The 24,843-nt window shown below is 37.6% G+C and overlaps 1 protein-coding gene across 3 annotated transcripts in view; it reads left to right on the top strand.

Moving 5' to 3' along the window:
- Positions 1-24,843, top strand: part of LOC121306287 (DNA repair protein XRCC4-like) — a 126,183-nt gene that overhangs the window by 48,252 nt on the left and 53,088 nt on the right. For all 3 annotated transcript variants that reach the window (XM_041238039.1, XM_041238046.1, XM_041238031.1), the window contains exons 4-6: positions 16,345-16,511; positions 20,236-20,388; positions 22,026-22,138. In XM_041238039.1, the coding sequence (XP_041093973.1) occupies positions 16,345-16,511; positions 20,236-20,388; positions 22,026-22,138 (433 nt within the window). The remainder of the gene's footprint in view (positions 1-16,344; positions 16,512-20,235; positions 20,389-22,025; positions 22,139-24,843) is intronic.

Below are 24,843 nucleotides of genomic sequence, written 5' to 3'. Positions count from 1 at the left end.
CTGAGCCATCCCTGCACAGTTGGAGGGTGGCTAGTGCCAGACAATGGCCCTTTTCTTTCATCAGGGCAGTCAGTGGCTGCTGCATTGTTGATCATTGCAGGTTCCAGTCAAGGCATATTCAAAGAATGAACCCCCTCAGGGGGAGAGGGGTCCTGTGACTGGAGAGTTTAGGAGCTTAATTAGGTAACTGCAGTACAGTACTGAAGAAAAGTGGACTTACTAGACAGGACTCGGGGCTGCTAAAGCACTGTCTGCCCCACACATTCAGCATCACTTATTATCTGTCAAAGAAGACCGGCGCAGCTTCACCGGCGACCAAAGGGTGCGTTTTAACATCTCTACCTTTTAAAATGACTGATTTGCTTACAGTGTGGCAGCCCCTATTATGTAAGCAGTGTAGAAATCTTTGTAGGCCCCATTTTTCAAGTGGTTGGCCAGCATGCATAAAAGGAATATTAGTTTATTTTACTAAGTGCTAATTCAATGCTCATATGAAGTGTGATCCATACATGGGCCCTTTTAAGTCTTGTTTTCATCGTTTCATTCTGACAGCTGGCAGCCTAATGTCCCTTAAAACAGCAGATATTGCATTTGTCTTCATACCTGACTGAGATGCACGGTGTCTCACAATCACACTTTCCCCTTATAAAATAACCTACAAAAAATAAAAAAAAACACCTTTCCCAGTGCAGTGGGCAATGTCCTTCCTTCCTGACTTGTATGTATCATCGATTCATTCTGAATACTTAAACCCACCCCAACTACTGCAAAAAAATGCCTAAACGCACAGAAAACCCAGAAGAGTATGCCCGTGACTATAAGGACTTTGTTGTGGAAGACAGCAAAGGAAACAATTGAAGTGTTCAAGTACTGTCAAGTTACTATACATACTGTGACAGAAAAAAAAAACACCCACAATTTTTGGAAAGTAACCAAAAATAATAATTTCATACAGTATGTAAAAAGTGAAAGCCCAAAAAAACAAAAAAAATCAAAAATAGCTAAAAATAACACTGAAAAATGAAATTAATAAAAACTGGAAAACAGAAGCCCTAATTATATTCTAAACAAGAGTGTGTACATACCTAAGAATATGGATAACACTGTATGTCATTTTAAAGGTAATACTTATAGATCAGACATTATCACTGTTACGGATCCAACCTTCTGAATAGGCCTATTTAATGTTCAAACATATATCTGGCACAGCACATCTTTAAACTGCAGTGCTGTGTCTCTGACATACAAAAAATAAACTGAAACAGGTTCCCCACTGAGAGTAGATTGTTATATTAATGTGTGGATCTCAAAGGGAATGATACTGTAAATAAATCATTGTTAGAATGGGAAAGCATCTAAAGAATACAGACTAAAATTTGTTCTGAGCGCACCTGTTATTGATATAACTAATAACTGGTGCATTGAAACTCTCAGAGTAATACATCAGTGCGCACTTGCTTTTTTGGCATCTTCTGAAAAGAGTTTAACTTGTTTCAATCATATCTTCCATAGGTCAGAAATTGTGTGATAATATGGCTCTACTGTTAACCATTTGGCAGACCAAAGACGTATTCATAAGATGAGTTTCTTGTTGCTGTTTTCTGTAAGATCCTGTTCATTTTGATATCAGTTTGTTTTAAAGCACACCTCGAGTATTGTATGTGTCTTAATATACATTTCTGCCCTAGCTGTCCACTTCAAACCATGATCTTGTTACTGTGTTGCATTTTGGGGCTCACTTACTGTACTTGAGTACCCTTTTATACTACCTTCGCGTGCAGTTCACTGTTTAAATTAAGCAATTAATTATGGTAAATAACCTGGACTTCACTGTTACATTTATATAAAGAAATACTTCTAGCCCAGTGTGGTTAATCTACTGTACTTTGCAATATGTTTTCAGAATACAAAAGCTATACACAGCCCCCTCCCTGACCACATCTCTCTTACTTTATGGGAACAGCTCACACTGTGAAATTCGAGACTTCCTCCAGGAACTGTTAGATAAATCACACATCATTTGAATGCATTTAAAAATATATTTAAAAATACAAAAATACAGTAATAATGAAAACTTATCTTGACACGTGTTAGTGAGAGATGACATTCTGCCTTCAGATTTACAGTATTCTATACAAGTGATGTTAGAGCAGTACTTTGATATTACAGAGTTTAAAGAAAAACAAAACTTATGAAAGACTTGGGAGTGTTTCAAGTTTCATGTTTGCTCACTGGTTCTTTGAAAATGAAAGCTAAGAGCTAGCTGGGGAACTACAGTAAATCATACATGATTCTTTGAATTCTGACTTCTTCTCATGTAGATGCAAATCAGTGGCCTTATATTTTACTTTTCATTGCTACTTTTCTAAGTCCAGCATCCTTCACTTAACCCCTTCAGCAGCACAAAATTCTTATTTTTAGAATGAACTGATTATTGTCATATTGAGGAAGGCTGGTACTTAGGATAACCAGTGCAGCCAGGGAAAGGGACAAATGTAAATTTCATTTTGGAGCAACAGAACCCAGAACCACTCTTGTCGGAAACATTTGAATCTGCACTTGAATTTGAAACAAGGCGTTCAGCAATTACATGTACATCATAGAATTATCATAAAGATCTTTTTTTTTTTTTTTTTTTTAACTACATTTGAAATGACTTGCTCTTAACTTTCTTTGTTCAGCAATGCTCAATGTACATCAAAAAAGGCCACCATCCAAAGTGTTGAAATAAAATCCCAATATATTTTATTGCTATATCCGCACTTGTATACATTAACACTCTCGCACTACTTAGCTCTGCTGCTGTCAATAAACTGATTCAACCAGTTATTGAGTTGGTTCTTTCATGGGAGCCTGTTGGTGTGTGGGTCGTCACTGAATAATGAGTCAGACACAGGGCATTGGGTGTTGACACGCCACATAGGCGCGCAGATTTAATAACAACACAGCCACAGCTACTAAGGTACCAGCAATGATAACCCTAGAGTTAGATTTAATAAAGAAAACAAAACAAAGCTAAAAAGAAAAGTTTGCCACACAAGGTGAGTGATAGCCTCATTAAAAGAGACGTCCCGCTCCAGGAATCTACTACACTACATTGCCCTCTATACTGATTGGGGTCAACATCTCCTAAACTAACCTACTACTGCTGCTCCCGAAGTCCCGGCCTCCCAGCGAGTCCAGGTCTTTTCAACAGTCCTGACTGGGCAGATCATAGCCTTGCTGTTGAAGGGTTCCCTAGTAGTGCTCCTGCAGAGCGGACACTCTCCTCGATGTCAACAAAGCTCCACTATGTGTAGCATGGCGGTGCAGTCGTCTTGAGATGTAGCGCAGACGCTTTGTGAGCTGCGCGCAGCTTCCCTGGGCACATCCCCCAGCTTAACAGCTCAATTGGTTGCCTAGCAACGCGTCTCCTGTTACGTGTCCCAGCTGCACACATCTGCGCAAGAACTTGCAACAGGGTCCCCCCTGTAACAGAGCCAAACTGGAAATTTTGAAAGAGCCAACTGTTGTCAGATTTTCCAATAAATGTGCCTTATTAAAATGTTCAGACCATCAGGCCAAGTGTAGATCCATTGCTCCATTTATTTTCTCTAGGCTATGCCATTGCTATTTAGAGTAAAGCTCAGGAATAATTAAGTGTCTCTGCCATTGAGCTTTCAAGGGAGTACTCAGCACTTCCAACTTTCCATGACTTGGGTAAATAATAGTTGAAAGGGCAGTACAAGTTGGAACTTTCTGCTTGTTGGATGTTTCTTCCCCTAGATATCTTAATTTTCTGAGTAATTTGTGTGCACTGTGTTTAGTAGCTTTGATCTCAGCCTTGCATCTTGGCCAAAGCTAGTCATCCTTTCACATTCAGATACAAACCATTGTTATTTTAGCCCAATCAAAGACTCCCAAGCTTTCTAAATTGGTCTTGTCCAGGAAAAAGAAAGCAAATTAATTATACAGTCACTCTGTCGTCCACGTCCAATAGCCAAGATGCAAATGTAATGATGCACGTGTGAAACTTCAACCCATGCAATAATATTTACTTATTTTTCTCTAAACAAAATCTTATAGATGTTGTTCTTTTTGGCATATACTGCATTGGCAGGCAGAACCTCATGTTTAGTAGAGCACTGTGGTAATCCACCTAGCATTGTTACTGTGCCTTTATCTAGGCCTGCAGGAATATTATTATTTCACTGACTCCCCATTTTTTACCAGATACACTTCATGTGTCCTCTAGTTACAGCTGGATTAAATGCTTTTGTCTTCCTTTTGGTCTTGTTTTTAATTTAAAAGTCAGCTAAGTGCCACTTCTGCTCCGAATTTGACTCAGTTTATCCGTTATCTATGACAGGCTGCTTTTGCTGTGCTGCCAATGGACATCAGATTTACCCAAACTGTACTGTCTTGTGTTATGAGAGAATACAATTTGAAATTCCAACAAGAATGGAACAGAGATCCCAACTACAACAGAGTTTCAGATAAGCCCATACACCAAAAGCATGTGACTGCAGTTTTTATGATTATAAGGTTCTGCTGATACCCGATATGGCTCAGATACCACAGAAGTGTGCAATTGCATTTTTGTTAAATCATTTTTGTGCCTATCTTTCTCTGAGTAAATGTGGTACACTGTGCTCACTGATATCAGGAATATAGTGTCCTAAACACCTTTAAATGGGATCAGAAGAGGGTTATTTAAAATAATAATAACAATGTTAAACATGTCAGCTCAATGGGTGTTCCCTTTAAAACATGTTTTTAATGTTTCCAGTGTGCCATTTATCACTACAGGAGCACATCATGTGCTTTGCCTCCAGGACTGGGTGTGGCAAACAGATTTCAGTGGGGTTGCCACTCTACTCTTTCTGGAAGAGTCCACACACATCTAATCTATGGTCAGATGTAGTGAAGGGACACCAGTGAAATCATATGTTTTATGTGCTGTTGAATGCAATTGTAAGTCATTACCAAAGACATTAACAACATTGGCTGTAGACAATGACAGTATCCTTATTTCTCAGGATAGTATGTAGCAGGCCACTTCTTTTCTGTTTTTATGCTTTTGCTGTTGGCATTCAGACTGACTCGTATGATGTCAGCACTGTACCTTATCCAATTTTAAAACAATAAACATGTCTGACAAAGGGTACAATCTTTGCAGGTGGCTTTTCACATCACTTGCGGTTGTTTTTCCAGTGATAATTAGCATGCCAGAGTGTCTATGTTTCAGTCTATGCACAATTTCATTTGTTCAGAAGAAGAGAAATGCTTTTTTTCTCTTTGCAGGAATAACATTTTTGAGTAGGGGCTTAACATGTCAAATTAAAAACTGTAATTTGAAAGCTTAGATGTGATCAGAGCTCAAACACACAACGGTTTAACCAAACTCAACAGCTGACATATTCCAGAATTCATCATGTTGAAAAATAAAAAAACAAAAATTATCATAAAGAAGGCTTTACATTTTTAGTCTCAGTTTTTAAAAATAAATTGTCAATTTGTGTCAAACAGTTACTGGGCCAATTTTCTATTCAAACAACAACTATTTATTACAAGTATAAGCAGTTTTCATGTTGGTACAGTACATATATCATTAAGCTGCCATCACTATTTCTGACTTCATATTTTTAGTGTTCTGAAGGGGGGAATCTAATGGTAGCCTTCACCTTGATCAGTGACCCCGTTATTGGTTTCATGCTTGGTACACACCCGTATTCAGGGATTCTCAGTGTCAAGTTTGTGGGTATCGTACTAGGATAATGAACCCTTGTGTACCAGTAACTTTACAAGGTTATGCGGCCACAGTGTTCAAGCCTCATTCTGCTGCACAGAGATGTTTGGTACACAGCTGTATTCTTTGATTTTCTTTGTCAAGTTCCAATGCAGGTGGTTTCCAGTGAATAAATCATTTCAGGTCCACATTTGTTTTTCTAATGATATTGCTCAGGATGTCTGGATCCAGCTCAAGAGCCTGGTTGGTCTCACAGTAAAACCAGAGAAAGTAGCCAGTAGGTGTGAGATCCTGTGACCTCAGTTGCCAGTCAACAGGACCTCTGACCCAGGGTTACAGTTGCCCGCTTCTTTAATGTAAAAATAGCGATAATTAAACTTATTTAAAGGTTTTACAATTAAACTAGCGCCATTTGACAAATTTTGCATCAAGCTTGAGAAAATGAGAAATGGGTATTTAAATGTCATAATTGCAGGTCCAGTTTTGTTAAGTGCTACATAATTGCAATAGGATTTGGACCCAACAAATTCCCAACTCTCCCAAAATAATTTATTTTGCCTTTTAAAACTTTTCATTAATAGTGACTGCCAAACGGTGTCTTGTTTCTTCTACGTTCTGATGAGGGAAGAGTAAATGAGATTTGGAAAAAGTCCAGACTGTTTCAAAGCTCCCTGGAAAATGCAGGTATGGATGTCACTATGAAATCAGTCAAGCAAATATCAACAATTGGAGCCAGTTTTATTAGGAAGGGCATGTACATATATTATTATTTGTACAATTATGTGGTCCTTGCTGTCACATTGTCTTATTTGGTGTATGAAGCCTGTTTTTTGACTGTGTGTGTGTGTGTGTGTGTGTGTGTGTGTGTGTGTGTGTGTGTGTGTGTGTGTGTGTGTGTGTGTGTGTGTGTGTGTGCGTGTGTGCGCGCGTGTGCGCGTGCGCGCAGGTATTACCATCAATGTGTGGACAAAATTTGAGAAAATGCCCCCTCAAAGATAGTAACTCCTGAAAAAAACAGTAAAGCACCTTTTTATGTATTAAATATGCTTTAAAAAAAAAAAAAAAAAGAAAGAGAAACAAAGAAAGAAGAGTGCCAAAATATTTAATTTGTTCTCAATTTTCACCCTGTGTGGAGTTTTGTCTGACTGGAGTAAATAAAAATACAGTAGAGTAAATGAGAAGTCCCCACAAATATAGGAGTGCAAATGTGTGTGTGTGAGTGTGCGTGCATGTGTCTCAGTGTGTGTGAGTGTGCGTACGTGTGTCTCAGTGTGTGTGTCACCTATATAGCAGTAGTTCCACAGTAACCCAGTGACGTCGTGGATTGTTTCACAATTTCCCTTGTAACCTAGAACACGGACTGATTGATTCTGTAAATAAAATTATTTCCAGGCTTGTCCTTTTAAAGGAACAATGCTTCCTCTGTAGGAAGGCCTGTGAGTGTCACTATCATTCATCACCAGGCTCTAAGCGATTTTAAATAACCCAAAGCATACAGTGCTTGTCTTTTCACATCTCATATCAGGTCCTGTTTTTTTTTTTTTTTTTTTTTTTTAATATATATTGTGTGTTGGCCTCTTCATTTAAACCAGTCATCTAATAAATGGCAGGATGTTGACCTCCTTGAAGCTTTGCATTTAGCAAAGGGATGCTGAAGGTATGTTATTATTGGCTAATGCTCGAAAGCACTTTTAATATCTTTTATTAGTTATTAAATCATCTTCTTCTTCTTCTCAATCATGTACTGCTGAACTTAGTCTTAGTTGTAGCTTGTTTTTATTTTAATATTGTATACTCACATGCTGTTCTGATAGATTAGCACAAGGTCTCCAACGAAAGACCAATATTCAAGACACAGACAATTCCACTGTGATACCCAGTCTCTGAATTTCATTTGCTGGGCAAAACTAGTATCTTGTAATTGTCATTCTTAATTTGCATAATGTATTAAGAAATCAAAAACCTGATCTCATTTTGGGGGAAGGAAACAAAGAAGAATTTGGCAAGGATCCTGGTTTAATGACGAGTGCCATGCGAACACAATGTCTACCAAATAGACAGAAGTCGACACATGATTGCCTATGTCAACACTATCCTTCAAATGCCATATGAAGGGTTGGTAGCCTGATAATGTCAAGGTCATGGGTGGCAACCTCTGGCTTGTGTCAAAATACAGACCTTCAGACCTTAAAATCTATCCCCAGACTGCTCTCCAGAACACAGTAACTACAATTAGCACACCCCTGGGATATGGCACTTTCATTTTATAGTGTCTGAGTTAACCCTATCAGAACCACGAACAGGCCACAGCATTACCAACACAACCAGTTTAGAACAAGCATTGTGCAGTGGTCCTGAAATGGTAGCATAGACCAGGTTCAAGGGGCAAAGCCACAGTATCCATTTAACTACTCATTCCTGTATCATTAAAATTATCTTTTAAACCGCGTTTTAATGTGATTTACTAAGCAAGATGTAAGCTATATTGTAAACGTATTCTTTAGATTCGTATTTAAAAAACGCACTAGAATCACTTAAAAACAACAACAACAAAAAAAATGTTTTTATTGGTTTTCAGTTTAGAGCAGGAAAAACAAGGACAATGATGTTTTACATTTTGACAAAATGTTCATGTGTTACTAGAATCACTATTGACAGTGACAGTTGCATGAAGAAACAATAATGCCCAAAGAAGTGAAAGGTAGGAAAAATTCACAAAGTGGATCTCTCAACAGGGCATAGTTAACACACATACAAATATATTTATGCATCAGTGTAATTAGGAAACATATTATTAGGAATCAAAAAATCTTGTTACATTGATTTAAAAAAAAAAAAAAATCGTTGAGCGCCTCTTTGTATTGCAAAAGCTAAGCAATCATTCCCATACAATAGGTGAGAAGCTGATGTTATTACCAGGCTATTTGTGGACATAGTTAAAGACAATGCAGGTAACGGGGTAACAATGTGTGCCACTGTTGAATAATACTGTGCAAAGCAGAGTAATTATAGACGTGGCAGCTTTGCTCTCCAAATCAATACTGAACAGCGTTTTTATAGGTACTGTGAAAGGATAACGTCACAGCCCAGGCTGGTTACCCTCAGGAAGCAGACTCAGAAACAGGAGTTGTGCAGTATAGGAGATTATTAACAAACAAAAAGGTCTGATCAAACAAAACAACCATACAAACAAAAGAAATACACCCATGCAACCTTGCTATATAACGCTTCAGCCGTGCGCACACCCTGCTACTTACAACCTTTACCTCCAGCTAACAAAGGCTTTCCGCTTGCTTTTATACCATGTGGCTGAGACTTGATTGATGGTCGATCATTGAATCAAGTCTCAGCCACATTCCACACGTTTATCTGCAGGGATGGAATTAACCAACAACAACAACAGAAAAATGTAGATCACCAAAAAAGCAGTTCACGTGTTCACTGTAAATGTGGCCTCCCCATACCCACACACACATTTTGGACCCACACTCCACCTATGGATGGTAGTGCATATATACTGTGTGGCACCACAGTACAGTAATTGATTCCATTGTAGCTCAATACATTTTGATAGCATTGGCATACTAAAATTTGAGAGCTGCTCTATGGCAGCATTTGCCACTTACAGACTTTTCAAGGTAGTCACACGAAATTTACATTGAAGATGGTTTGGGGATGAATGCTGGTGTTATGCAACCTTTCCTGTGTTAGGTTGTGTTGAAAATGTCCCTTCATTTAAAACAAAATTCCCAGTTTAGGAGACATGCAATATGAAAACAAATATTATTTAAGAGTAACAGGAAAATATACAACAGGTATAATTCCATTAAATAATATTTCATTAAATTAAATAAGTCACGAATTTACAAGCCTGTTAACAGTTGGGTAACTTTTTTTCCAATGTCAGATTAATTTCAATATGTGGTTTCATGGTGCAGACAAATTAATCTGGATTTTATTTTAGTTGATTTACTTGCCTTACTTCAAATACCTGCAACTTTAAAGCAAATGCCAAGCGATAATGAAAAGCTAGTGTGACATAGGCCTGCTGTAACCCTTTGAGACAGGTTCTGGCTAATGTATGGTTTCATTAAACTGTGTCCTAATGAAACACACGTTGTGTGAAAATACATGTGATGCCTTTGCTGTTGGTTTAAATAAACTGGATTATCTAAGAATCTGACTTCATGATTAAATTAGTGTCACTGAAGCACTAACATGCTTACAGTGTTCAGGCAGTTAGGGCTGATTTTCATTGGATGCAGGAACAACTACCAAAATTGTGGTCCATACATTTTTTCTGCATGTTATGTTTATGAAGGGCAACGTGGTAACCATAAGTGCACATAACCATGCTGTTAATCAACTCACTGGCCATTATATAGAAATAAGAATTAAAAGCCGTGTACTATCACTTACTCAACCTTTTACTGAAATTTACTCGAGTGGTTAAACAATTACCCTTGTTTTAATGCTGTTCTCCAATGACCCTATCCTTCCTCTAATAGTAGTTAGTTCCATATTATAACAAGCACCTTGCTATAACATGTAAAATAGTTGGCTCCCAATTTACATCTACAAATAAAATCCAACCAATACCTTTCACATACCAGCTTGTAAATGTAAAAAGTTTGACTTTTTTTTTTTTGTTTTACCTTATGTAAATAAATTGATCCCCACATGATTTGCACAAATTGAATTAATGGCAGAAAATGTGCTTACTTAAGCAGTATCAGATGTGCGCAGATTGCTGTTGAGTGTCAGAGACCCATGGAAAGAGTTGGCAATGTTCAGTCAGCAGTGGGGGTATTTAAACCTAATTAGGTTTTCTCTCTCTCTCTCTCTCTCTCTCTCTCTCTCTCTCTCTCTCTCTCTCTCTCTCTCTCTCTCTCTCTCTCTCTCTCTCTCTCTCTCTCTCTCTCTCTATCTCTATATATATATATATATATATATATATATATATATATATATATATATATATATATATATATATATATATATGCTCTTATTTCTTTAGCTTGCCACATTAAGCAATGTACATTAATTCAATTTATGCAAAGTCAGTTGGCTTAAATCCACTGTAAGTGGAGTACAAGCATGGATTGTAAATACAGTTCCAAAAACTATTGCAGATTGAAAGTTCATTAGGGAATATAGAATTAGGAGAACACACATCAGCCTAATCAAGACTTAACCGCCTCCCCTTCCACATTGGTGATTGAGTGATGTCTGCTCACTCAACAGATTCTGCTCTGAATCATTTGATGACGCTAAACAGCAACCGCACACATATGAGGCTGCTTTCTGCATTGTTTGAGGTACAAAACAGATCCAGGTGTTGGAACAGAGAAGCAATCTACTGGTGAACCTTCTTGTGCCTTTCTGTTCATGGCAACCCAAGAGCGACCCCTAAAGCTGGGTTTACAGTAAGCAGTTTTGTTGTGTGAAAAGCTGCACAATGAAATTGCTAACAAGCACACTGTAGAAGACAACCTGTGACAATGGGGAGTGTGTTACTTTATGTGCTCATTTAAAAGCAGAACCCTGCTCTACTCCATGCAACCAGCTGCACAACTGCTCGGAAACAGCAGCAGCAATGTCCACACTACACTAAGTGTGGTACTTATTAGATCAGCTTATTAGATCAGATCTGGTAGATATGGTCTTCACTTTATAAACAAGTACAGTACCCCTTTTTGAAGTTAATTTAAGTGCCTCATTGTGGACACAATGGGCTTGATTCTCAAAGCTTTTTTTATTCATTATTTTTATTTACAACTAATAAGAAACAACTTACAACTACTTGCAACCCCTAAAATGAATGTCTTGATGTATTTATTTATTTATGGTTTGGTACTATTATGGATGTGCTTTTCCTTTCAAATGACAATTCAGAGTAAGAAACTATCAAAAGCCAACTCAACGTCGCAGTTTAGACCGAATAGATTGTAATCAATATCTCACAGATCACCTCAACTAATGGGATGCCTTTTAGAATCATCACTTACGGGGGAATGTCACCAAACTCAATGGTTATGTCTATGCGATAAAAATAAAAAAAAGCAGATTCCTGGAGGCTTTAAGCTGAAAGCCTTGTGGGTTGGAACACGCTGTATTGCTTTACTGGTGTTTAATGTAGTGGTGTTTATAGGAGCAGTCGACATAAATGTAAACTTTTAAAATAGCTGTTTTAACCTACATTGTTTCATCCAAGCAGTGTCTTTTGAGTCAAGGAATACAATTTGCTACAACAAAAATGTCAGTCTTTAGAAGAAACTGCTGGTTGGTTAATGACGGGAAAGAAGGAATTGACGTTTTCTCACTCTGCAGTTGATATGAGCCAGGAAGTGCATGACTGCCTGAAAGTGAGTCTTGCTGACAGGACTAACCTACTATAGTAGCAGATATAATATGTTCAAATGAAATACATGTTTGCTATAACTTTGTGCTTTTTTCAAAACTATAACTATCTAAATAGTGAACTGAAGTGCAAGACAGGAGGTAAGTATTTCTGGAGTCACCACTGTGTGCAAAGTCAACATGCATGCACACATGCTTTTATTTTCATTCTCTGTTTGTACAGTAATTCATCGTAACATTTCCAGATTTACTGTACACATGGCAGCTTAAGAAACACTTAGAATATGAATTTGTTTAGCTTGCTAAAACACTTTTGCTTATATACTGCTAATTTCATTTTAATTGATCCTGACATTTAACTTGCTGGAATGATGTAGTGAGTTCAGTTTATTAAAAATGTAAAAGAACATGGTGGTTTGTGGTAGATACTCTATATGGTGAATTAAAGAAAGGTCTCTGTGGTTAAAATACTTATGCAAATGTCTCTTTTCAACCACAATAAACCACAAAAAATGATTAACAGCGACCACACATTTAGTTTACTTATAAAGCTTAGTTTTTCTTTAGATTAGGCATTGGCACGTGGATGGATTTGGTTTAGCAAGCTTGGTATTTAAGCAAGTTCCCTCTTTTTCCCAAGGTTCAAGGTCGCTTGGTTTTCGCTGCTGATGCAGGCTTATTGGTGCAGGCAGGACTCTTGCTCTAAAGTGGAACAAAATGTCAGTTTCTAGACTATAATGAAACCTCCCCATTTAACCACATGTATATAATTATTGCTTGCTTTTGTGTAACTGAATATGCATGAGAATTATTCTTTACTTTTCAAGAAGTTTATTATTTTAACATTTTTGGGCAGGTAAAGCGAGGCCATGCATGCCTAGCTATGTCAGAGTTGTACACTTATTTTTGCTAATTTGTAATTAAATCGGTTAGTTGGCCATACCGCTCATCTGTAGAATGAAGCACTGTTACATATATAAAGCACTTGTACATATATGGGTAAAATAGTCTTAATGATAAACAGTCTGAAGTGTAGTAGTGCTTAGAAACGTATGTCTCTGTTGTTTTTTTGAACATCGCCAAATTTTCAAAGCTTTTCTTTTGACAGGAGATTCCACTTCAAAAATAGAAGCAAACCACTTGAGAGTGTGATTTTTTTTTTTCTTACTGTAGTTCAGTTAAAATTAGAAAGTGTTTTAAAAACAAAATTGAAGTTAGTTGATTAAATATGTGATGAAAAGCTTTGAAAATATGTCCCTGTAGTTATCATTCCTCTTAATACAAAAATTAGTAAAAGAGCATACTGGCTGTACGTTGCTCTGCTTTCTGGTGCTGGACAAATATCTTATAGTGTATGAAGCATGAAATTCATGATGTTATGTGTTGTCTTTTGTGACCTGTTAATGTTAGCTTTGATTATATAATGTAATGATAGTAATGATGTTTGTTTATTTGCTGACCTAATAGAGATGTTTTAATCTCAAGTCCCTTATAAAAGTTTACCATAGTGGTGTTGCAGTGTAATAAAGCATAAGTAAGCATTGTAAATAATGAGATATGATTTAACACTGCAGAAACTCTCGGTTTGTCTCACCGTTTCTAGCAAACATACCCCAGCTGAAATAAAGTGAAATGCATTTTAATCGCCCTGTAATTATCCAGCAGCTACAGGCTACAATTTGGCTTGTTGGCTTTCCTTTGTTTAATGATGCAAGTTTTGAAGTAGATTTCACAAGCATGTAATGTATGGCAGATTGTCTCCTAGAAGGGCTTACACAGGCCCTGTTATCACTGCTGTATTACATTTCAGAATGATGCAAGCAGCTGGTGCCACCAGCATCGCCACAGTGCTTTGGCTGAAATGCCCAGTGACTGAGTTCAGATCATCAACATCGCACTCCAATATTATGAGCTGCAGTCCCAACCAGCAGATTGATGCTTCTGTGGTAAAACTTACAACAAACTCAGTCAAGCAGACAAACTTTTCGGCTACTGCCTTCCTTAGTCCACCTAACAAGTAGACTAGCTGAAACGTTTAACTTTTTTTTTTATTGCATGTTTTGAAGTTGTAGAGGATTGATTCTTCTGTCGACAATGCTGATATGGAAACAGTTAACACAGGGGTTCATTTTGCTAGGCAATGGGAAGTGGGTACTTCCTATGTGTTTTTTTTTTTTTTTTTTAAATAAATTCTGAAATATCACAGACCTGCATTCTGTACAATGTCAAATACAGTTTGTCAGTACCCAACTGTATAGAGTGGGTACAGGCTGTGAAATTAGGGTTTGGGTTAGTCAGATGGTAAACCTAGACACTGGCCACATCATCCCCAAATGTTCCAATGTTAGAAACAAGAACCTCTATCAATATTTGATTTGTGAGTCTTTACTGGGTCAGGAAGGACTTTCAACTTATACATGATCTATTTTTACCACCATGGCACGATGTCAAGAAATAATGGCTTTTCTTTCACCATGTTCTGCTGTATATATAAAATTATTTATTCCAAACATCATATCCGTGACATTGAAATCCTCCATCTCAGTGGCATCATGAGTTAATAATGTACTTTTGCAATAAATTTGCTGCTGTGAAACGGTTTGCTAATGTAAACACAATGTTGCATCCGCTTTTCTCCTTTCATGGCTAAAGCATTTTAAACTGAATGAAGTAAACCAGCAGCCGATGGCGCTGGCCGTGGGTCAGCCAAAAAATGTTCCAGTCCTGAGTCACCAAGCAGGTGTCCTTTTTAGTCTGTAACGATTGATGAGTGACAGTTAGACAAGAAAGCAGGCCATTACTGCTAAAAAAGAAAAAAATGTGCAAGGAAATTTAATGAACCAGGCTACAGTACAGCAGGATTAGAGTCATTGCAAGCCTCATAACACGATGAGACCATGTACTATACACTAGGCATAAAAGTGTGCTGTGATCTTACCCACACTGTTCCATAAAAATGGAACAACAAAATTACAAACTGTGTAGGTCTTGGGAGCAACAGTAAGCACTGTTATGTGGTCTGCAGTGAGGTACGCACAATACATGATGTGGGATTACAGAACTGTTTTTGTACCTAAGAGTGATTCACAACTTCACTATCTCATTATAGATACCTTCTGGAAAAAGGAAATGTCTCTGATAGTTCATTCATGACCATTAGTTGTCAGGCTCCAGTGGGACTACAAGTGTCCATTTAAATTATCTCTAGCATGGTATGGTGAAAGCGACTTTACTGTGGATCAAAAGACGGTCGTCGTGGTTTATCCATACTGTACCGGGCGCTTTGCGAGTGATGAAGAACAGTTCCTGGTCATAAATGTCCAACTGCATCTCTTAACGCTGGACATGTTTCGATAAGGAGCTTAGTAGTGTGTCACTTGAGTGGTCACTGATAACATAGTTCTGCTTTAAAATAAGAATCTTGCAGCCAGCACACTTAGAATTACAAACGCTTCCTACTTCATCCCACGGCATGGGCGTTTCATAACTGATGAATGTCCATCTGAGGTCCATGCCTCCACTGATTATATCTTTCTTCAGAATCTTCTGGATTTCATTTATTTAATGCAATAATACAAAAATAATCCTAGTTGTTTGAGAGTGACCACTGGAGGTGTGTAGTTGAAACTGATTTAATTTTTTTTTTCCATTTGCTTCTGAAATCCAGCTTTTAGGAGTCTGTATTTACAGTATAATCGTAAATCTCGAAAAACTACTCCCTTCTAAATCTTTTGTAGTCATTTTTGTATTACTTTAGTATAAATACATGTTAATTTGGATTCATATGTTGTTTTTTTCTGACTTTATGTTAACAAAAAGACACACATTTGCCCGTTTTCCCATTGGAAATAGTGATATTTTGAAATATCACTGTCCTGGTTACAAAAGGAAAGTTTGTGGGGAATAATAGCCATTTTCTATACTTTTTGAGGCATAAGCAATTAGGAAATAACACTTACTACCCAGGAACAAAAATTGTGTTACATAGTGTAATAATAATAATAATAATAATAATAATAATAATAATAATAATAATAATAATAATAATAATAACAACTAGGATGTTAAACAGGTAAAAATGTAGATAACGTCTCTTCCGTGATAACCTTTAACATGAAAATAAAAAGTGAGTAACATACAGTATATTGTGGGCATTGTTATGTCGCAGTGTATGAGGACTCCAAATCTTGTACTAAGCACACACTCTTACCCAGGTGCTGCAGCATATAGTAACTCAGTTTTTTCCTCCCATGTAGTTCAAACTTGGATCCGCTGAGCTGCATACCATCTCAAAGCCCATTGAAGTCATTAAAGAGCTGATTAACCACGGACTCGACCGCAGCAGCGAGCTACGGGCCAGGAATGAACACCTGCTGGGAGAGAACGAGAGGCTGGGACGAGAACGAGACTACGTTACTGAAGAGTAAGTGGAGTTCTATTGAGGTGGAAAATAGGATACAGAACGTGCTGACTTTGCATTCCCCAAAAAATTAAACACCCAGGTGCTTGGAGCTTTTACAGCTGTGTGAAGTGGGGCGCATGTTTAAAACGCCCCCTTCTACCCCACTGAGACTCTTTTTCTCACTAAATATTGTGGTTTTACTGAAAATAATTGTCTCCTCTCTAAATACAAACAAAATATTTGAAGGATAATGTGACATCACAAGTGCAGTCATTTCCCAAAATGTTACCCATTTAACCCCACTCAGACCCCTTGTGTACTAAATATCTTGTTATCTCTGAATAGATTATCATCCTCACTTCAAAAACTAAGCAACAGATTTTAAAAAGCAAGACATCCCATAAATCCAGCCCCCCCGAATGTTATTCATTTCCTCTGAATGCTGTAACAGTCGTGGTGATTTATCGTTGAAATAACAAATATCCCACATTGGTAGTAAGTGTATTGTAGGTGATTGTAATTGACTTGCCTTAGTCTTGTTTCACGACTTTCATCCCTTTACATTTTAGTTCCATTGGGTAAAACTTGCATACTAAAATGTCACAATTCGGGAGCACTATAGAATACAATGGCCCTGTGTTCAATGCTTTAAAAAAAGAAGAAAACCGAAACAGAAGAGCTGGATAAAATGATGTAATGCAGTGAACTCATTTGGTAGCATGGTGTGTTTTAAAGGGTGACGTGGGTCAGCCTGAAATATATGTCACTGCTATAAAAATAAAAAAGAACCTGGGCTGTGCCTGAAATTCTGCTGCACTGTTTGCTTGATCTCAGCCTGTTTTAAGTGCTGTCGATTTAGCACAGCGGTACAGCACTCACATTATAAGTGTTTTTATGGCATCCTTAGTTGCGGCCACATTTTTTCCAGTTTGCCCCAGCTGCATGCAGTCGTCTGGATCAACAGTTACATCATGATTTATGCTGGTATCCCTCCCAAGAAAGCAAAACACTCGCAATTGCAGCAGGTTTAAAGGGGCCGTTTTTCATAATCTGTCCTGTCCAGTATCTGCTGCAGGACTGTGTCTTGATTCAGACAGGAGGATAAGGCATGCCTGGCCTTTCAGATCAAATCCGGGGAATGGGAAGTCTATAAGAGCTGATGTGACTTGAGATTGCTTTAGTTTATCCTTTTCTTGTTTTTGAGGTCTATTCAATTGATCTAAATATTTCCATTTGTGTACCATGGTTTTGAAAATTTAACATTTTAACAGCCCTATTTAGTGTTTTATATGACAGCAGTCTTTAAGCCCACCACATAGATCAATTTAATAGACCCCAGAGTCAGTCGGGGAGATAAGCAGCTGCTTTTATTTTGCAAACCACCAGAGGATAAGGAACAGTGGTAGAAGGTAATTGGTTCTCAGTTAAAATTGAAAGTAAAATTTCAGTTCGCCTTCGTCTTGAAAAAATTACATTATAACTCTTGAAGTCTTTGTTTTTGGATAAAGTCATTATTATGTCCCCCTCTGACACTGTACATAATAAACTACATATGAGAAAGTAACCAGGCATAGTTAAGGGTTGTCAATATTCCAGTATCACTATGTGCATAGAAACTAGGCTTAATTGGAAAGTAAAAAATACATCAGCACTTTTTTATGTTTTAATAGTAGTTGTTGGCTTGGCTACAATATACATTTTTCTGAATTAATATTGTAAGTTAATATTTTGTATGTAGGGTGACTGTTGTTATAGTTTCCATAAGTTATATGCAAACTTATGGAAACTATAATAAGATCCAAAATGGAAAATTACCTATATGGTAACAGGGTCCTGGGAGACAGTCAACATGGTTTTAGGAAAGGGAGATCGTGTCTAACTAACTTGCTTGATTTTTTTTGAGGATGCAACATCGATAATGGATAATTGCAAAGCATGTGACATGGTTTATTTAGATTTCCAGAAAGCTTTTGACAAAGTCCCGCACAAAAGATTAATTCTCAAACTGAATGCAGTTGGGATTCAAGGAAACACATGTACATGGATTAGGGAGTGGTTAACATGTAGAAAACAGAAAGTACTGATTAGAGGAAAAACCTCAGAATGGAGTGTGGTAACCAGCGGTGTACCACAGGGATCAGTATTAGGTCCTCTGCTATTCCTAATCTACATTAATGATTTAGATTCTGGTATAGTAAGCAAACTTGTTAAATTTGCAGACGACACAAAAGTAGGAGGAGTGGCAAACACTGTTGCAGCAGCAAAGGTCATTCAAAATGATCTAGACAAGATTCAGAACTGGGAAGACACATGGCAAATGACATTTAATAGAGAAAAGTGTAAGGTACTGCACGCAGGAAATAAAAATGTACATTATAAGTATCATATGGGAGATACTGAAATTGGAGAAGGAATCTATGAAAAAGACCTAGGAGTTTTTGTTGACTCAGAAATGTCTTCATCTAGACAATGTGGGGAAGCTATAAAAAAGGCTAACAAGATGCTCGGATACATTGTGAAAAGTGTTGAATTTAAATCAAGGGAAGTAATGTTAAAACTGTACAATGCACTAGTAAGACCTCATCTTGAATATTGTGTGCAGTTCTGGTCACCTCGCTATAAAAAAGATATTGCTGCTCTAGAAAGAGTGCAAAGAAGAGCGACCAGAATTATTCCGGGCTTAAAAGGCATGTCATATGCAGACAGGCTGAAAGAATTGAATCTGTTCAGTCTTGAACAAAGAAGACTACGTGGCGACCTAATTCAAGCATTCAAAATTCTAAAAGATATTGACAGTGTCGACCCAAGGGACTTTTTCAGCCTGAAAAAAGAAACAAGGACCAGGGGTCACAAATGGAGTTTAGACAAAGGGGCATTCAGAACAGAAAATAGGAGGCACTTTTTTACACAGAGAATTGTGAGGGTCTGGAATCAACTCCCCAGTAATGTTGTTGAAGCTGACACCCTGGGATCCTTCAAGAAGCTGCTTAATGAGATTTTGGGATCAATAAGCTACTAACAACCAAACGAGCAAGATGGGCCGAATGGCCTCCTCTCGTTTGTAAACTTTCTTATGTTCTTATGTTCTAAACATTATTTCACTATTGATGCAATAAGAGACACCATACTATCGATGTATGACCTGTAGTTACCTGGGGTGTAAGTCTGCTTCAGGAACTAAGGCCACATTCAGTATGTGATCCTGTCATTCATGTGTTTTCACTCTCTGAATACAGAAAAAAGGGCAGGAGGGGATCTTGCTATGCATGCTGATTTTGTTTTCTGATAGGCTATCAGAATTGAAAAACCTGTGATTATGATATTGTAATTCCTTCAGAATTGAACAGTGAGACCCTAAACACTGCTGGTTATGGGAACTGTTGAACTTTTTTGGAGAAACAAGGCGTCAGAGAGGAGCCTGAAATATTTAACTCTTCAGATCAATTCAGTACATCGTCGGATTTCCAGGAATTGTCTTTGGGAGACACCAACAGTGGATGACATTTTTCAGGTTATACTGCTGAACCTCACATCTCAGACACCATTTGAGGTAGTGACTTCATCCTGTTCTTAGTTCTATTATATTACCAGTGCCACGTTGTTTTTTGGCATACAAGGGTTCGTTGTTGTTGTTCTTTGTTTTTTGTTCACAAAACATCCCATTTCTAGTTGAGTTGTATAGCACCTTTCATAGCATCATTCAAACAGCTTCCACCTTGCTTGCTGCTATACTGTCTGTCTTCAGGTTAAAGAAATACGTCCAGGCCAAGGAGGTTCTGGAGCAGGATCTGTACACTCGCTTTGTCCTGGTCCTCAATGAGAAAAAGGCCAAGATAAGAAATTTGCAGGAGAAGTTGAAACAAGCACAAGAAGAGGTGGAGTCGGAACTGCAGCACAGGTAATTTCTGTTCACTAATTACTTATACAGTACATTTCACTTACTAATATTGACAATTTCAGGTTAAAACATAACATTGTTGAGGAGATCAGAATGTCTGGCATTAATGTGAAAGCAGTGTAATTTCTGACTGAGGGCCCTACTTACTGCACATGACGTCAAGTGAAACTCGTTCAGCCATTATGCAACATCAACTATTTGTAAGGCTGCGTCTCATTTATTGCTCTAGTTTCCAAGAAGGACGATCAAAGTGCAGGACAAAAACTATAAAACATTTGACAGGAACATAAAAAAAAATCCCTATGAAAATCCCACCGGCACTGTGCAGTGCATATATAGTTCTCTTTAAATGAGTGTCTTAATTAATTTACATTGTCCTTGGTTGTTGAGTTGATAGCAATGGCAGTACTTTTCCTTTTGTAGAAGAAAGTTTTAGACAAAAGTCAATGATTTAAAAAAAAGGCTACAGTTATATATATATATATATATATAGATAGACAGGTTGAAAGAAAACACAAGGCCCATTTTTTTATGGGTTTCTGTTATTTCAAATAAACACTGTTGTGATACATTTGAGTGGGGTTGGTTTTGTTATTCAAAGAGTAAGCATTCTAATGGCATGTTTTACAACACTATTGAACTTCAAATAAAAGCCTCCAGTCAGAACAGTTCTGTACAGTATTGGGCAGTGATATTGACATCATGACAAAAGAGTTTTCGCTCTTCACTTCACGCATGTTTTCAAATGCTAAATATAATTGACATGTTCCAAAAACTGGGTTAACAGTAAAAAGGGTCTTTTTGTGTTTTGATAACTTTGATGACAGACAGGAGTTATGTCCTTCTCCAAGCTGAACGACGCAATAAATAAAAATGTCTTTAAATGTCCTGCATTGGAGTTGGGTGTTTGGGGTGTTTCCAGTGTTTTGGGAATGTAGGGGTCCTCCCAGTTCTGGACAGTGTTATCAAGTGACCTTTCTTCAAAGACTAGGATGAGGTTCCTAATTTTAGCAAAAGCAAAATATAGTCATATTCCTTAGGGACCATCTTAGCATGCACTTCTTGTCTTAATTATGAGCGGAGATAGAGCATGATTCCTAAAAGAGTAACGCTGAAAATGAAAATGTAAAACAACATGCTTTTATTAACATATATATTTGTCTATGTAAGAGAGAAACTATATCAAAGCGGAAAAAAAAAAAGCCTACACTGGGTCAAAGTTTCTTCCTCCCAGTCGTTGTTAGCAGCCCTGTCAAACCCATTTGCCCAAGTGGTTGATACATAGAGGATAAACCATGAATGTTCATGGAGTACTGAAGTATGTCCTCAAATGAGGATGGGCACATACCCACCATGTGTTATTGCACTTTGCTGATTTAATATGGTCCCCAATTGGGGTTCTGTCTTCCAAGATAATTAAACAAACAACTGAGTGCAGCAGTTAACACGGATAAGCAGAAACGTTTCCTGGGATGTGTTTACAGAGAAGCACAAAGTAATCACATTGTAATGTATTATTAAACAGTGTCTTAAACAATACATTAACTGCACACTAGCTTATTGTCTGCTGTCTGTGTTGGCGATCCACAGAGTACAGTAGGTTGTTGACAGCTGTGCAATTCGTTACCTTCTTTTAGAGGTGACACATCTACTGTTGAGAGCAAAGCGCCAGCAGAGCAAGATTATGAGGGAAGCACAGATGAAGAAAGCATAGAGAATGAGAATCCCAGACCTTCAACATCAGCCAGAGGTAAGATAAAAGTGCTTTGTCTTTTCCAGGGAAAATTGTGGCCAGATATATCTGTGCAAGGGTGGACCACAGCAGTGCCAAACCAGAATTAATGAGATCCTTATGAACACTTTGTGTATTACTGGGAAAAAATTTTCAAACAGCAGTTTACTTTGGGGAGAGAGGGACGGCTATTGGGACAAAATCCAAGACAGAATTTAAATGCTTCATAAACAGTGAAACTAAGCTTGCAAGGAGTAGTGACAACACAAAAATGTTGCAATATTTGTATTTATGAAAGGGAGTATAGTTATTTAATCAGCAGCGTATTATAGGTAGCCAGCGTTCTGTTTCAACTGATATTTAAATACCTTTATTGCAACACAAGGAACAGATCCATAATATGTGAATACATTATACAACAATATAGAGTAATTCAATGTCCTATGCCAAACTTGACATGAACAGAAGCACTGTTTCTGCTGCTAGCTGGGTGCTTGTGATCTAGCTGTTCTAACCACATGTCTAACTGCAGCAAATTAGTCTTTCAATAGCAACTTATTGTTCAATTTTAAATATATATATATATTTTTAATTGCAAGAGTAATTATTATATTACCAATGGCATGAAGGTAGACGTTGTGTTGCTTGCTGTTTGCATAGCTGTGTGAGAAACACCACAGTGTATTCAGGGTTTGAGTCTGGCTTGATGATGCCCAGGATGTGCTGTGTCTACCAGTAGGCTGGCTTGAGGATGCCCTGGAATTGCTGTGTCTACCAGTAGGCTGGCTTGATGATGCCCTGGGTGTGCTGTGTTTACCAGTAGGCTGGCTTGATGATGCCCTGGATGTGCTGTTTTTACCAGTAGGCTGGCTTAATGATACCCTGGATGTGCTGTGTTTACCAGTAGCCTGGCTTGATGATACCCTGGATGTGCTGTGTTTACCAGTAGGCTGGCTTGGTGCAGAGGGATGTGCTTCTCTTAGAGATGCTGCTGTTGAGAGGGGGAGGTTTAACACCAAGGCCGCATCTGTTTTGTCTATGTTAAAGTTCCCATGATACTTGGAGCAGACATTTGCCTTAAGGATATGTTTTAATTTCTCCCAAGAAGCCACATGCACAGCTATACAGACACATGCAGACATACATACTAACATGCTCCTATATCTTAACCTTTCAACTTCCAGCTGCTAGACTTATGAAAATCAATTTTTGGTATGATTCACCCCCAGCCTCCCCCAAAAAAGAAAGGTGTATTTTTTTTCTGTTGAGAGCAAATGTTTATTTATTCTGTTTCTGTGGTTTTTGGCCATTTGTAATGAGCTCTCTCTGCAGCTGATTGGTTGACTGGTAACAATGTGTTGCTCCTGTATTGAGTGCTGTCTTTCTGTTTGGTTGTCAATGCGTCATTGTTTAATTGCTTGGCTGGATTTTGGACAAGCTGCACAGTTTTCAGACTGTTGCAGACAGACATTCCCAGCAGATACCCACACTATATATCAATTGTAAACCCCATTTCACTAACAGCAGAGGTCTTCTTTAAATCACAGTACATCTAAAGGAATATTTCTAGCAATTTACCTTTAGCCTATATATTTGACAAATGGTCTTTTTTGATTTATGAAAGTGTTTTTTTTGTGTCCTAAACTATTTGGAGTCTTTAAATCCTGTGGCTATACTCCTCTAGCCAGAGGTGGCAAGTATTTCTTTTATAATCTTTTTAAGTGTCTCAAGGTGCTACATTGAGTAGTTTTATGTTTAGAATAGTCAGGGAATCCCATGATTGTATTTTGTTGTAGGTTAACTAATACTTTAATCTGCAAATTGAAGACAGTCTTATTGTGTGATCTTGTCACAGGAGATCATAACAGAACCCAGCAGGATACTTAACAAACCTACCCTGGTGTTTGCTATCTGCATAGTTTGCAACCCGTTCTGGTTTCTATTTTCACCTCCAGTAAGTTATTTATGCTAATCTAACAAAGCATGTACATGGTTTTATTACAGTTATTTAAAAAAAAAATTATTTCATGGGCTTTGTTCCAAATGGTCATCTGAACTTAAGCATAAATGTTGGTCAAAGGGTTAAACCTGCAAAAATGGCAAAATGAGCCACTGTTTCTCTTGCTACACAAACTTAAAATTGTTCAAGCTCTTGAAAAAAAAACCTGAATCAGACACGAGTCACAGAGCAGTTTGGTGTTTCCCGTTCTGATGAGTTGCTTCACTGTTCTGTTAAGTAATGCGCTTGTCTTGTATATTGCTGCCACATTTAACGTGTGTAGGGGTGCTGCGTTAATTTAGTTTGACAGTGAGTTTATTAACATTAAGTTAGCCCTAAGTAACTCCATTATTTTCGCGTCTGCCATTGTAATAGACCGAAAAACACCCGCCAGCTGATTTCATAGTACATAATTTCATAATTTCATTTTTGACTGTGTTGTTTTACTTTAGTTTTATTTACATTAGTTTGTCTTACTTTATTGTTATAGTTTATTAACATACACTTGCCTATTGTTTTTGTTTTACTTATTCAGTTAATTTCATATGTTGATGCATGTACATCATGACAAATAATACATATATATTTATTTATTAATTGAGTCATATTGTGTCTGGTAGCTAACTCCGTCTTAGAGAACACTTCGGCTAAAAGCAAACTGCAGCCAGACGCTGCTGTATCATTTTTTATTTTTTTTTTAATGTTCCTGCACTTTAATAATTGC

Source organism: Polyodon spathula, chromosome 2 (genome assembly GCF_017654505.1).
Source record: "Polyodon spathula isolate WHYD16114869_AA chromosome 2, ASM1765450v1, whole genome shotgun sequence".
In the NCBI taxonomy this organism is placed as follows: Eukaryota; Metazoa; Chordata; class Actinopteri; order Acipenseriformes; family Polyodontidae; genus Polyodon; species Polyodon spathula.
The sequence above is the reverse complement of the archived record's forward strand: the minus strand, read 5'-3'. Positions and strand labels throughout refer to the sequence as shown.